We start from the raw sequence: 16,135 nt of genomic DNA, 5'->3' as shown, positions 1-16,135 counted from the left end.
TTCATTTATAAGGCAGAGGAAAAAATTATGTGTAGACAACCCATTTTTTTTCCTTTTAAAAATATTTGTGTTCATTGAGAGGGAAATGGTCCAGAAAATCTGGTGTTTGCTTTCCCATATTAATATTTCTTTTAGATCTATTTCAAACCTCATTCAGGTCAGCATTAACCAAAGGAGCATGTTATGTGCATCCTTAAACAGGGAATTGTTTCACTAAGCTTGACCAAGGCACTATTTAAAGAAGTAGCCATGACCCCAATGTCCTGCCACTCACACTTATAGCTCCATGTGTGGGAAGTTCATTGAGACATTCCCATGGAGCCACCTCTTTTGATGAGTTCTTCACCAAGTTCATTTATTTATAACTTCAATTGTATAAGGCAGCACAGAGAAACGGAGATAACTGAGCCTTTGTGTGTGTGTGTGTGTGTGTGTGTGTGCATGCACTGTGCTGTGTGTGCACATACGCCCATGACTCTGTGTGTGTCACAGGAAATGCAATTTCAAAGAAAGTACCCAGGAGAGGAAAATGGCCTTGAATGACTGGGGGAGACTATAACACTATGCATGAAAAGAAGGGGAGTTAGATTGCGTGAGAAGAAAAATGAATGTTTCAGAGATTCTTAAATGATAGAATTTTATAGCTGAATAGAAAGTGAGCCCCCCCCCCCCTCCCCCCGACTCCCAGGAACAGGAATGAAAGAGAGTGTTCTTTTTAATAGCTGGCAGAAATTTTACTAGTATAAAAATCTTGTTCACTGATCCAAAATGTTAGCTCCTCCATGAAAGACCAGAACAGAATGAAGCAGAGCCATATCCAGTGTTAACGTCAGGCTGGGCACTGCCCCTCAGAATCATGGCTCTTCCTCAAGCAATTTATATAGTAAATATGGGACTCCTTTAAAAAATGAGCAGAAAAAGGATTTCACACTCTCCTTTGTTTTAATGAGTTAATACATACTTTCCCCAGAATGCTATACTCAGCTCAATACTCCGCTTTTTTAAACAGTTATTTGCAAGGGTCATTAATCATAAAATATCTTGGGGGTTGTTGTTCAAAGTATTCTGAAAAATATTCCAACTCTGGGGAAGACTGTAATCATCTTCTACAGCTCCCAGGATTGATGTAAGTGAGATGCTGTTATTGCCTGTGCATAATATTGCAGCACCTCGAAGAAGCAGAGCAACAGTTTTAACTGGAGCTTTTCAATTAAACGGGGAAAAAATATTTTCACAAGTATATTTAAGCAATAGCAACAGCCAAGGAGGCATTCTCAAAGAGTAGCATTCATAAACTAGACAAGATTGATGAAGCAGTTTGGTTGGTGGGTACCTCCCAGCTGTGCTTTTAAGACCCCCCCTTTTTTGCATAATTTGGAAACATTTAACATAATCTCTGATCTCTTATTAGCACTTTTTTTTTACACTGTCTCAAGCTGAAAAGGTAAATAGCAGGGAGCAAGAGTCCAAAGACGGTTCCCTCTCGGCGCTTCCTTCTTTTCTCTCAGTGTCAGGCTGCTCTCACACAACCTCACAGCTGTCCATAGGAGACACTGCCCTCATCTTAATTCAGAAGCAATTTTATGGTGAGTTCCAGTCTTCTGGTTCTTTGCCTTAAGCAGTGTGAATTCAGTGTTGGCAGCCCACCCAGAATTTTTTTGTTTCTTGTCTATAGTGTGGATTACTGACTAGTTCAGAATCCTTATATTTCAGATTTACAAGCAGGCTTAGAAATGATCTAGTCTCATCCTGCTATGTGGTGTGAAGTGTCACTCAAGGCAGTGTTGTCCCTGAAGAATAATTCCCAGGCAGAACCACGGTATCTACATAGTAACAACATAGATGGCAACCTAACTGGCTAGGCTGGTAGGATTCCTCTCCCAGTGAGTGGAATAAGGGTATTTATAACCCTGAATCCTCATTTTGCTTATTCAGCTTCTCTCCGTAGCCTGTTCCTGCCATCTTCACTTTGTTTTAATCTCTCTTACCTCTTTTCTGATCTCTTATCAAATACTCCATAATGAAGTGGCTTTTAAACAGGTAATGCCTTAGCATGGGCTTGACTCACCTTTAGGGCATTTGTGATTTGTGGGAAAATATTTCTTTGGGATTGTCTGGGGAAAAATATTTTAGGCTTTCATTCTCTCCTTGAAGTTAGTTCTCTGAGGCATTGTGGAACGCCCTGCCTTGAAACGCCAGAGAGGGTTGCTGACGGTTGGCAAAAATTAAATGAGCTGATCTATTTCTATTGCTCAATTTCAGAAGGCAATGTGGTAAAAAAATAAATCAATCAATAGAATTGGATTATTTGTAATTGTTTAGATCTAATCTCTGCTTAATCTCACATTTTCTCTGAAGAAAATGTGTTGTCTTTCAAAAATAAAAAGTATTAAAATGAAGCTGTTTTCTTAAAACATGAGCCATTCTTATGGGTAACACATTTTTATTCCAATACAATCATTCATGCTCTGCTGAACCTCCGGAATATGTCCTGAGGAATGTGCCATTAGGTGATTTATCACAGAGTGCACTTGTGCAAACCTGGATGGAATGGCCTACTACACACCTAGGCTTCATGTCGCCTATCGCTCCTAGGACACAACCTGTTACTGTATAAAACAACATGAAATTAAATCAAATGCAAGAGAAAATGACAGAATCAAGGGATGCAGTAAACATGAGATGTACTGAGGCTGCTGCCAGCATAACACGGCAAACTATGTTTTTATAAGTAGAATAAAATACCGATAAATGATATAGTCTAGTAAAAACATAAACCAGTAACAGTCATTTTTAATCATTATCAAGTATTATGTGCTGTACATAATTGCATGTGCTTGCTTTTACATGACTGGCAGTGCAGTGTGTTTATTTCCACCAGCATCACCACAAACACACACGTGAGTAATGCACACGTAACATCGATGTCACGATGTCACCAAGCAATAGGAATTTTTCAGCTCCGTTATAATCTTACAGGAACACAGTCGTTTATGTGGTATATCGTTGACTATCCTGTCACTATGCAGCACCTGACTATATTTCATTGTCTGCTCTTTATTTTCTTTTTTAAATATATTTTATTGGTTTTTTTACAGAGAGGAAGGGAGAGGGATAGAGAGTTAGAAACATCGATGAGCGAGAAACATGGATCAGCTGCCTCCTGCACACCCCCCACTGGGGATGTGCCCACAGCCAAGGTACATTCCCTTGACCGGAATGGAACCTGGGACCCTTCAGTCCGCAGGCCGACGCTCTATCCACTGAGCCAAACCGGTTATGGCCATTGTCTGCTCTTTAAGACCAAGTATCTCTGAACATCTGATTTTGCAATCTCCATTCACTTATCTCATGACAGTTTCTTTTATTAATTAACTTTTAAAGCAATCTACTGGTATAGTTTTTTAATATGTTATATTATAAAACAACATTTCTTCAACAATGTGTTCATTATTTTTCCTATTTTGACATTCTCATAGTTCCAAGTAGCTCTCAAACTTGAGCAGATATCACGGTTACCTGAGGAGGTTGTTAACATGCAGATCACTCCTTCCACCCCCAGAGTATCTAACTCAGTAGGCTTTTGGGGCTGGTGGTGGAAATTTCCATTTTTAACAAGTTCCTAAGTGATACTGATGCTTCTGTCCTTGAGTCCACACTTGAGAAGCACTGATCTAGATAAAAATTGTAAAAGATGATGGTAGTATGGACTAAGGCAGTGGCAGTGGAGATGGAGAAAAGTAGATGCACTTAACATACAAAGGGTGTCCCTCAAAATGTATACACACTGTAACAGCTAATAGCTCAATTTTGAAAATGAAATGTATTTTAATAAACACTTATAATTATTCAAAGAGTCGGTATACATTTTGGGGGGGATACCCTATATTTAGAAAGTAGAATCAATAGGGCTTATTCTCGGTTTCGGTGAGAGTGATGGTGTGGGAGGAGGAGGAATCAAGCATGTCTCTGAAGTTGTTAGCTTGAACAAATACATGGATGCCACTGAGTACTACTGAAATGGGAAGTGAGCAGGGTGGGAGGGTTGGATTGTAGTGAAAAGTCATATATTCTGTTTAAAGTTTAAAGAAAATAATTTTAAAATGTCAAACAGTATCACAGCATAGATGTTCAGTAAATGACAGATATTGATATTACTGTTATTATTATCTTTACCATTAATACTGAATAGTTCTAATGATCCCACCCTACTAGAGATAACCTCCTAAATTCATTATTCAACAACCACATTCCAGAGCTAGGAATTACTCCTTTGTGTAACCCAAGACATTTAGGTATAAACAAGGAAATTTTATAGATATCTTCATGGTCTCTGTGGGCAAAGGAAGGAAGAGTAAAGGGAAGGAAAATGGGAAAACCGTTCTAATTCAGAGAATTATCATTTGCCTTATCACTGACAACCATATTAAATAGGTGGAATTATCTCATCATACAGATGAGATAAATAACTTGCCCAATAAACCACTTGCTCTTTCACTCAAGTCATAAAAACCTGAGTAAAAATTTAAACCAGCTTTCCTGATCCCATTAACTTTGTGCTTCCTACTATCAAACTCCACCTTGACTGCTAAGCAATTGGCTGGTTACCTTCCTTATGTCAGAATGATGACCTCATCAGGTTACAGGCAACACTCTACAATGTCTGAATTAGTGACTTTTAATCTTTAGTTCTCCTGACTCAGAATAAGAACTACTTTTTACAAAGCAAGCCAGCATTTACATGTATATGTACATGTGCGACTATATGTACATGCGTTTTACACATATATATGCAGCAATATGACTTGGACTAACTTTCAAGAAATAAGTTTTTGTGATAAGTGCATTGTCAATATTTACACTAAGTGAATGCACTCTGATAGTTTTCTTCTCATTCATGGTAATGAAAGTTTATCAGGACCCACAGAATTGATTTCACAATTAATTTTGAGTCTCTAGTAGAAGTCTGGAAAATCTTCTAGATCACTTTCTAAAAGAGGATTTTCTAGAAGAGGATCCTTCAGAATTCCTCCCCCAACATCATAACAATGCCAACGAGCTGGATGCGACGAGTCCCATGGAAAGGGAAAAAAAGGAGAGCAGGATTTTTGTATATTTTCTGTACACACATCTTTAATGGAGCATCCAAACTTGCCTATCTTCCTGAGCTTTGTGAGAATCAAATACATTGCAATCTAAATGAAAGCACTTTTAAAAGTAATCAGGATGTCTGCCTTTGATTTTGCTCCGTGTAGCTGTGCTCACTTAGACTGATCATGCAAGTCCTCTGGAGACCATTTCTTCATCTGAAAAAGAAGGGATTTGACCAAGATTACCTCATGGGCCCTTTCCCACCCTATGCTAAGAGCTTTTTGTAAATGCTACCCCTGGGACTCTGGAATAGTATGATGATGATTGTGATGTTGATGATTAGTCTTTCATATTTTGTTAAAAAGTCCCAAAGGAATTGTTGGAAATAAAGATGGGCATTAACTAAAGAAAGAAGACTAAAATTTGGGAGAATAATCAGACTCATTTTGAGGGTCGTTATATCATGAAGTTGACGAGTAAAGAGGTTCAGCTTCATTTTTTAAATGGTCAACCAAACTATTCATGTTTAAGAAGTAAAAAAGTGGCTACTCAAAATTTCATGTTCCTGTACAGAAAACAAAATTATTGTTATCAAGCTCTTCCCAAAAGTGACCAGAGGTGACCTCTGAAAAGTTCACTATTCACTTTACCCAGAATCATGCAAATCAAGAGGTTCAAATCTTCATGTTCACTTTAAGAACACTCATGAAACTGCCCAGGGTGGCAAGGGCATGCATATCAGAAAAGCTGCCAAGTGTCTGAAGGATGTCACTCTACAGAAGCAGTGTGTATCGCTTCTCGGCCTTTTGGCTAAGATCAAGTGCAGAAGCAGTGTGTGCCTTTCCATTATTACAATGGTGGCATTGGTAGGTGTACCCAGGCCAAACAGTGGGGCCAGATGCGGAGTCAATGGCCCAAAAGAATGCAGAATTTTTGTTTCACATGCTTAACAATGAAGAGAGTAATGCTGACAGTAAGGCTTTCGGTGTAGAGCCGCTGGTCATTGAGCACATCCAGTGAACAAAGCTCCCCAGATGTGACACTGAGCTTACAGAGCTCATGGTCAGGTTAACCCATACATGAGCTTTCTCTGCCACATGGACATGTTCCTTAGTGAAAAACAGCGGATTGTTCCTAAACTAGAAGAGGAGGCTGCACAGAAGAAAAAGGTATTCCAGAAGAAACAAACTTATGCCCTGGGATTAAATTCAGAATAAAGTAAATGCTAATAAAAGAAAAAAATTATTGTTATCAACATTCTCTCCCACCCCCTCCCCCAAACATTACTTATCTCATTTTTGTATCTATTTATTAGGGAGCACGGGGTAAAGGAGCCTGATTATCTAGGGTAGATGGATTTCTATAGGTTGAATTATACCGATATATGTGTTGTTGCTAAAAGGTGACCCTGCAATATAATATCACCTCTGAGGAGGTAAGTGGAAATGCGTGTGGTCTTGTTTCTTCTAGGATTGGGAAACTGCAAACATCCCTACCCCCCAAAGGTTAAATGCTTTGCCTCTGGGTCATCTGATGAGTTAAGGGAAAGGCTGTTACTGCAGCCCTTAATCCCCCCCCGCCCCACCCCCACCTCCATTTTCTTGACTCTGTGCTCAGTCACTTGCCGGAAAGTATTTATGCAGAGAATAAGCTGCCTGCTGGCAGAAGCAGCACAGTTCTTTGTATTTTCTTGAATTTAATAAAGTACCAAATGGCTAATATTGTACAATGAAATTCTTAAATATACCAGTAAAATCAACTCTAAAAGGGCATTTTACCTGTTCCCATCATTTATGTACTTTCATGTCTTTATAGATGTAATAATAATAATTTATTATAAGCCAACCACTGCTTCAACTGAATTTATTTGGATTCCGAGCATCTCTGACATCAGCACAAGAAATACTAGGCCTGGTCATGTTGATTCAGCTTCCTTTGCTCTTTCTACTTCAACACAATACCACCTTATTTTCAAAGGAAAACTTTCTCATTCCTTTTCTTTCCTTTCAAAAAATATTGTCATGGAGGATTATGTTCTTACATTGAATTATTTGGACTTTTCTGTAAGTGCTATTCAGCCATTTGCATTGATAGTTATCCCAGTAATTAATGCTTTAGTAAGGGGATTTCAAGGACACATTCTCCCCCCCCCCTTTTTTGTGGGCTCAGAAGAGAAGAGCAACACCAACAGAGGCCTCTAAAACCAGCAAGGGCTCCCTCTGCCTGGGGCACCTCATCTGTTTTTTTGTACCACTCAGCCCTTTCACCAATGGGCAGGTTCCTAGTGATTTTTTGACAGTTTCACAAAGTGATCCATCACCAAATCAAAGGTGACATGTACTGTCATATCCCAGGGAAAATTCTCTGAAGTTTTTTTTCTTTTTCTTTTTTTTATAATGTACTGTTTCTTTTTTAAAAAAATGTGTTTATTGATTTTTAATTTTTTTTTGTTTTGTTTTAGAAAGAGAGGGAGATGAACTGAGAGATATAAACTTCAATGAGAGAGAAACAACATCAATCGGATGCCTCCTGCATGCCCCCTACTGGGGATGGAGCCAGCTACCCAGGAATGTGCCCTGACCGGGAATCAAACCATGACTTCCTGGCTCATGGGTTGATGCGCAACCACTGAGCCACACCGCCCAGGCTCTCTGAGTGTTTTTTAAAGAAAGACTCACGAAAAGGGAAATACCTCTACAGGGCTATTTCCCTCATAAAATAAGTCTGCCACGAATCTTGTCCTTGGAAAAGCACACACAGGGCCCCCAGTGTGGACTGGCTAGATGGCTACAGCCATCACATTTCGTTTTGAAAATGGCCCTTCCCTCTGTCCTTGCTGTGAGTGAAGGAACCATTAAAACCCAAAGGGCAATTCCCCTCATTAGCGGAAAGCCCTAGCAGCGCACGGCACTGCGGGCACCCAGGGACCAAAATGTCCCCACTCCCAATGAAAACGACACAAAACAATGGCTCGTGCCCACGCTTTCACACTCGTCTTTCAACCCAGTCTCGGCCGACAGAGGCCGAGTTGTGATTCCCGAGGTCGCTCGACCTCCCGAAGGGCGAGGTGCGGGCTGTAACTGACGACTTGTGCACGCTCCCCGCGCCGGTCGCGGAAGGATGGACTTTGGACTTGCGGTGACCAAAGCGTTTCAGCGACTCGGCGGCGTGATTGGAAAGCAGTGCGGGCGGGAGGCTGCAGGCGGCTGCTCTTTCAACAGGCGATTTGTTCTCCTGGCCGTGGCTCATTTCCATGCAAAGAGCCCGACATCAGAGCACCTTTTGTTGCTAAACGCTCTCTGTCGCGGGGAGGGGAGAGTCATGTGGAGCTGGAAGAGCTCATTCTGAAGAGAGGGGTCCCGGGAGCTCCTTCCGAGCCCCGGGGGCACCGCGATCACCCGGGCGGGAGCCTGCCCGGACTTGCCGGCCGGAGTGAGTCGCGTGCCGTAGTGCGTCGGGCCTCGTCACAGGAAGAAACGCCTTGGCGGTGGGTGTAATTGCTCCTGGGCTGCCCCGATTCCCCGCCGGAGAGCTCAGTGGTGCGAACTTTGCCTCCTGCTGCCCCGTGGCCGCGCGCGGCCGGGGTGGGAAAGTTGGTGGACTTGTCAGTTGCGCAGCCCGCCGCCACCTTGAGCCGAGGTGCGGGCGCCCGCGAGGGGCCCCCGCTGGGTCGCAGGGGGATGCGGCGCGGGTGCGCGCCTCGGTGACGCCGCGGGCGGGGACCGGGCGCCGGGGGCCGGCCGCGATCTGCAGAGGGGCGCGTGTGCCCCAGTGAGCGGGACGCTGGGCCAACGTGCGGGACGCGGCCATGGAGGATGCGGGAGCAGCCGGCCCGGGGCCAGAGGCAGAGTCCGAGTCGGAGTCCGAGACGGGGGCTAGCATGTCCAAGACGTTCTCCCGGCTCTGGACCGACGTGATGGGCATCCTGGTGAGTCCCCCGGGGCCGCGGGGGCGCGGGAAGGGACGGTCGCGGGCCGGTGGCGTCGGGCAGCCCCTCGGCGACACGGGGTTCCCTGTGCGCGCGCCGACTTGGCCAGCCCGCACCTGGGAGTCGTCCTTCTCCGGCTCCAGTTCTGAGGGGGTTAAATGCACACGGTATAGGATTTCAAACCCTAATTAAAAAATAACCAGCCACAGATCACATCAAAGATATTTCTTAAACAATCGGGGGGGTAGTCCACAGTCTAATCTGGGACACCTGCTGGGAAGCTGGGGTGGAAAAAGCTGGAAAGAGTCCTTCAAAGAGTAAATGTAAATAATTAGTATTTGGCTGCTGTACTGTCACAGTTGGAGCTGGGAAGAGGCTGAGGTTAACTGATGTTTATCTCTTCACCATTTGTTGTCTGGCCAGGAGAGAAGAGCAACCATAGCCTTACTCAGCACCACCACCAACTTCACTTAGTGTGTTTGCAGTTTTTCAACTTGTAGAATTACAGGGTATTTGTTGTTACATGTTTGGGGCTAAAAACAATGGGACTTGTTTTGCTAAATGTCTTGTCATGTATTTTGAAATGTCCAGTAATGTTTTCAAACCGCCCTTGGACTTGGCATAATTTCTGAAAAATAGTTCTTCTGCATGGAGAAGGGAGCTTTACTCAGGAGGGTTCATGCCTGGGGGTATTAGATTTACTTTGATGGAGCTGTTGGTAGGCAGGTAGACGCATTACCTGGGTGGGGATTTTGAGAGTCAGACACCTTAATATACACGTTAAAAGTCAATTTTTGCTTAAAAGGTTTGGAATTGGCAGTTGTGTAGATCATCAGAAAAGGCTGTGAATTTACTCTGGGATCTTTAATTTTTCAAGTGAAAGGTATAGTTTTGAGAGAGAAACTCCCCTTTCGGGATGATGAACCATGTATCCTTTTTAGCATAGTAATTAAGCTCTTAGGCTTTAGAGTGAGTTTTAGCCTCCGTCAAATCTCCCCTCTCCCATCGACTGATTATATGACCAAGGTATTCAGTGTCTCTGATCTTCAATTTCGTCACCTGAAAAGTGAGGCAAAGGAGCCTTTCTTCTTAGTTTTCTTGAGATTTAGCTAACTTGATGTATATGTAGTACTCAAGATATTGCCCGGCATATAGTAGTTGCTCAATAAATGATAGCTCTCTCACTCCCCCTCCCCCCTTGTTTCATTTTTTTCCTTGAGGTCCTGGTTATTCCATTTTCAGGGGTCCATTGGTGTTAGGATTGTCACTGTACAGAGAATCAGAGAGGGTTTCTCAAAGATTTCTGTCTGCTCTCACTCTCTGATATTTTGTAAACAATGTATATGTTTTAAAATATAAAACCGCCTGTCTTTGCATTTTCTGAACATTTCTAGTGAATATAGTCCTTCAATGAAATCCCAGAAAACCCAGTGAACATTTGAAAGTTATGGTGGCAGATTGTTTTTTAAAGTTGCCAACGAGCAGAAAGCTTATCTTATTTCTTGCGTAGATCTCACTAAATTATCAGTCACTGAGAAAATGGGTTTGGTAACATCACTGGTGTCCTTACTAGGGCATAGGCTGGGGAGGAGAGAGTTGGAGGGGCTCACTTAAATGTAAGGGGGGGCTCAGGGTTGTTTGGAGGGGAGGGTTGGCAGGTGACACTGTCAGAAAATTTATTCTTTCCTTGGCAGATTCCAGGGCTGTTGGGTCAATTGCAGAAGAGTGTTCTCTGGTGGAGTTAAGAGGTGGGTGGGGCTTGAGAAGCTCAGAGCTGCTACTCAAAGGGCAGATGCAGGAGAAGAGAAAATATGTACTTTTTACAGAACTAATTCAGTGTAAGGCTGGAAAAGAGCGTAAAGATCGTCTTGAATAGGTTATGCTCATGTTTGTCCATTTCTTTATACAGTATTATTTCCCTTTGGGGTAACTTTGAACATCAGAATTGCTCCTTACTAAAATCTGGAAGACATGGGTTACCTCTCCTTTTTACGTGCCTGGAGAAAGTCATGAGGTTTAAAGGAAGGAACTCTTTTCCACGAGAAAGCTGTCATCCAAGTGTTTGTAGAAAACTGCATCTTTGGGGGACTGTATCAAGACACTAATAGTTGCCTTTCTCTGTTCTTACTAAGATTTTTTTTTTTAAAAAAAGACACAACTTCCTTAATTTTTGTATTTAAAATAAGGGATTTTGCAATCTCTCTGCCTAGTCAGGTGAAGTGACTTGACCAATGGCATGCATACCTTATTAGTTGACAATGTCAGACTGCATCCCAGGTCTCTGACACCCACCATCAGGAGCCTCATGCCACTTTTCTCCAAAGCGAACCATCCCAGATCAACTTGGTAGAAACATAATGACATCAAGTATTTTATGAAAATGCTATTTGAAAGATTGCTTTTCAATACTGAACTTGAAGAGGGGAGTAGAGCTAGTGGGGGAAATACACATCCAAACATTCTAACAAGGTTTCAGGCCCGATTGCTACTTTATTCATTTAGGTTCATCTAAGGTGTAAAAATCAAACCTCAAGGCCTGTGAGGTTAAAACTTTTTTTAGGTGAATGAGCAGTTTCTGCCCCTGAGGATTTTGTTGGTGTGAATCCTGGGAAGGGTGTTGCCCCAGAGACTTGAATCTTACTCAGTAAGTATGGTAGTTGATTTTATCAGGACACATTTTGCATTTAAATTAATCTAGTCCAGTACAGTTCCTCAACAGGTAGTTGCTTTTAGATAATTGTTAACAAAATACTTATTTAGAGAAGAAATAATGGTATAGTTTATAGCATGAAATTGTGTGAGCCCTGCTTGAACGAATAAATGCTAATAAGTGAATATGTAAATAGATAGGAGAAAATGAGTTTAGCAAAACACTATCAATAGGGGATGCCTGGAGGGCAGGGTCAGCATTTTACTCATTTTTCTATCTCCATAGCCTGGGACTGATCGGGTGCTGAGAACATGGTTTTATTGAATAAAAAAAAGAGAAAAAGGATGTGCTTCCTTTGATGTGCAGAAGCCACATCAAAATTCAGTGCTGTAAAGGCTCATGTACTTGCTGTAAGGGGGTAGACATTATAGACATTAATAAATGTGCTCGTGCCAAAGCTACCTCTTGGTCAGCTTCATCATGTGAACTAAAATCCTGGTGCTTACTGGGAACAGGAATGGCCTATTGTGAAGTGTGCTCTTCTGTTCTCTAACTCGGCAACATGTGGTCTGCCTGGGTTTTCAAAGCATGTCACCTTCCACCATGACTTGCTTAGACTTCTGTTGAGAAGTGCAGAATGAGTTAGTGGGGGTTTACTCTCTATCATCTTTCCTGTGTGTTGCAGACTCAACATTCCTTTTTTGTGGTGAGGCCCCGAGGATAAGATGTTTTTGAGAGTGGGAATTGCTAAGGTAATGAGATGTGGTTAGAGATGGCAGATCAGTTTTTGACTGCTGATTTATCCATTGGGTAAGTTCTGCTTCTTAAGTTTTTCCTCTAGAATTCCAGGGCCTCTTAAAGCTGAACCCAGCCTTTAAAGCTACTTGTTAGCTGGGAATGGTGGGGAAGAGCATTTGTAAGTGACTATTGTTTTCAAGATCCTGCTAGCGGTACCTCCCCCAGCCTTATACTTCCTCTGTTCCCTGCTCTGTTCCTACAGTTTACACCCATTTCCTAGCCTTTCTTAGAGAATATCCTTTGTACAGAGGTACTCTGGGCCTCTTCCCTCCTCTGAATCCTTTGCAATCTGCAGAAAAGTATGTAATAGGCTTCAGTCTATAAATGTTAGGTTTATCCTGATTTGCTGTTGTTTTCTTTAAAAAAAGAGACCCTCCTTTTTCTTTGTAGTTTTAGGGAAAGTGTGGGGGAGGGGAGATGTTAGTGAGATCCCTAAGGGAGCTTTTAAAATGCAAACTCCTTTGAAAGCAGCAATTTACATATTCCTTGGGTGGTGTATTACTCTGAACCTGGTCAGCTGATGACTTAATTAATATTAGGTCTTGGAATTGGAGAGTCAGCCCCAGTTTCAAATATTCTGACTTCATCTTAATCTTATGTTCCTGTTAGCCAGCCCAAAGGTTTCTGGCTTTTTGTAAGTGGGAAGCTGCAGGGTGATGTATGGGAGGGACTGAAGAGAACTTGGAAGTGAGCCTCCCACTCTTTTAGGGCCGAGGAGTGGAAGGGCTCCAGGGAGCAGAGTCAGGAGCCCAGCAGGGACCACACCAATCCGCCTTTCATAATTCTTGCCCGTCTAAGTATCTTGCTGTCAAAAGAGACCCCTGCACTAGGGTGACCTTCCATGTGCCCCATTCTGCCCTCATTTGTCATTTTCTACCTTGAAACTCTTTCCTCTTGTTAAAGTAAAAAAAAACCATTGAAACCTGTAAAGAATTTTTGTGAGTTTATTTGAGCCAAACTGTCTACATATGCCAGGAAGCAGAACCTCAACGAATTGAGATAATGCTCCGAAGAATGGCGGGGTTACAATTGTATTTATACATTTACAATCAAAGAAGGGACATAGGTGAGTTACATGAAATTCATTGGTGATAGATTAAGGAGGTGGGATTAAGCGAAGCGGAGGGGCGGGGGGAACCTCTGGGATAGGATAAAAAGTAAAATGATGGACACATACTTAGGTGGGTATAGGAACAGTTAACATGATGATGAAGGAATTTGTGGTATCTGTCCTGGGACCCAGCACACCTGGTTGTGCCCCAGGGGCTCCAGATACAAGTTACCCAGACATTTCAAGGGTATGTTATCATAGATGCAAAAAGACAGATAGGCTCGGTTAAGGTAAAGGTGGACGTTGTCAGTGAAGATACTGGCCTAGGATGTAACTGCCCACCATAACTGCTTTTAGTTAAAGTTTAATTTCAGACCATCCTTTGTGGTTACTTTAGGTCTCTGAGTCTGCTAGGCTGCCACGCAGGCCTTCCCTGAGCTTGTCAGGTCAGCGTGTGGCCCCTTTCGTCCACACTCTTCAACCTGAATTATTATTACTGACATCCTGGTTTTCATTGTTTACTTCAACTTCTCCTGATGGAAGGCGGGGAGGTGGAGAAATAAAGGGGGTGGAGGAGATGGAGGGGTAGGAGGTGGAGAGATGGAGGGGGAGGAGGTGGAGAAATGGAGGAGGTGGAGGAGATGGAAGGTGAGGAGGTGGAGAAATGGAGGAGGTGGGGGAGGGGGAGGGAAAGGACTTGGTGCTCAGGGTACTGCATCCCATCCCTGTGTCTTGCTGGGCCCTTCCCATTCTTGATCCTCTCATTGTGACCAGTGGGCATTGTTGTTCCCATTTTACAGTGGAGAGGTAAACACCCCTGTCCTAAGTCACACACTTAGGAAACAGCAGATGGGAGTGGAATCATGTGTTATTTCCTGGAAATTAATTCCTAGTTGCAGTTTTAGAGTTCATTCTATCACATGTTTATTAAGACATTGACTGTCCATCTTTTTCCTTGAGCTATTGAGCTAAGTACTAGCAACATGTACCCCCGGCTTCCAGAAAGACAGTTCTGCAGTAAAAGTAGCAGCCCCGAGACGGCAGGAGCAGTGTGGACAGGGAGTCAGGAGCACTGAGTGGACTTGGGGCAGTGTGGTGCCAGCGAGTCCAGTTCCCAGAACTGTCAGTTGATTTGGGCCCTGGTAGTGTGGAGGTTCCCCCCTGTGATGAGGGTTAAAGGGGAAAGAAGGGAGGAAGCGCCTGCTGGAAGAGCCCAAGGGAATAAAGATGGGGGAGCTCAGGGCACTGAAGTGGCACCATGGAACCAGGTCCTGAGGGTGAGGGTGGGGTAGCTGGAATCATTCTATAGGCTCCAGTGAGAAGCGGTTGCAGAATTTTCAGCTGGCATGTGACACGATCACTTCTTTGTTTTAGAAAAGTAGTATTTGTGGGTGATGAGTTGGTGACGAATCTGGAAGGAGACTACTTGAGTGATCCAGGCAAGAAAAGATGAGGGCCTGGACTAGATATTGATGAAACATATCAGTTATGTATCATCTGGCTTCCATTAGGTCCAATATTTTACTCAATATCTGTAAGTAATAAAGGGCTCCATGGTGGCTTTCTTTTGATAATTCTTTTAAGTTCAAGAGTAGGCTGGGTGAATGAAAGAGATCTTGAGAGATGTGATAGTCTTCTGATTTTTGTCGTTGTTCTGAAGAAATATCTATCTAGACAGACAGACAGACAGACACACACACACACACACATATCTATTTCTTGTCTCTGTATTGGAGGAATGATGTGGGTCCTTAACGAAGGGAATTATTACTTACAATGATGTGAACACAATGCTGGAGCTAGAAGATCTTTAATTCCATCTTTTGAAAGCTGATTCTGGAGGACAGCGAAGCAGGGGAAATACTCAGTTGTGCAGATGGATTCATAAGCAAATCTGTAGCTCAAGTTTATGAAGGACATAAGAGGAAAACCTATAACTAGTAGTTTATTTAATGTACTGTCTGCTTCAGACTGAGCCATCATAATCTCACTGGAATTTATGATGTGCTTACCCATGACTTCCACACATTCTTATCATTCAGTTGAAATAAAATTGGTCTCAAAATGGTGAGTTTAAATGGATGGAGGCTAAGGCTCTAAGAGTTAACTGTACCATATAATACCAGTGAGTAAAGACCAAGACTGTAAGAATTAACCAAATCTTCAGACTAATTTTGAGGTAAAATATGTAGTATGGCCGCTTGGATTTGTCATTTCTCAGATGGCATGCTCACTTATTAATTAACTGACGTTTGGTAACAGGACCTGGAAAGGGTGGGTGTGTTCCACATTAGCGTTGCTCCTAGCCAGCTGTTTAGCTGTGTAACTGTCTCCCTGGGTAGCATTAATCAGGCGAGATGCTTCATAGAGATAACCTATCTTATATTTTTTCTTGCTGTCAAGTCATGTAATAGAGACCACTCCAGCCGGAGACTAGGTACCCAGGCATTATGGTATCTCTGTGACTTAGACAACAAAAGCTTGGTAATGAGATAGGTTTCCCTCTCAGAAACCGGTATTCTCTCTTTTCCGAAGGGATCTCTTATTGTCTTTCACCTTTCTAAGATGATGGGTGAAAATGTGAATATGTTTGTATCTATAGTGCATGCTCTGAAGA

General features: G+C 42.7%; 1 protein-coding gene across 2 annotated transcripts in view; it reads left to right on the top strand.

Annotated features, from left to right (window-relative positions):
• Positions 1–8,272: 8,272 nt before the first annotated feature.
• SASH1 (SAM and SH3 domain containing 1) overlaps positions 8,273–16,135 on the top strand; it is a 163,887-nt gene continuing 156,024 nt past the window's right edge. For both annotated transcript variants that reach the window (XM_081094037.1, XM_081094036.1), the window contains exon 1: positions 8,273–9,019. In XM_081094037.1, the coding sequence (XP_080950163.1) occupies positions 8,900–9,019 (120 nt within the window). In that variant the 5' untranslated portion in view covers positions 8,273–8,899. The remainder of the gene's footprint in view (positions 9,020–16,135) is intronic.

Source organism: Myotis nattereri (assembly GCF_964212035.1).
Source record: "Myotis nattereri genome assembly, chromosome: 6".
In the NCBI taxonomy this organism is placed as follows: domain Eukaryota; kingdom Metazoa; phylum Chordata; class Mammalia; order Chiroptera; family Vespertilionidae; genus Myotis; species Myotis nattereri.
The sequence above is the reverse complement of the archived record's forward strand: the minus strand, read 5'-3'. Positions and strand labels throughout refer to the sequence as shown.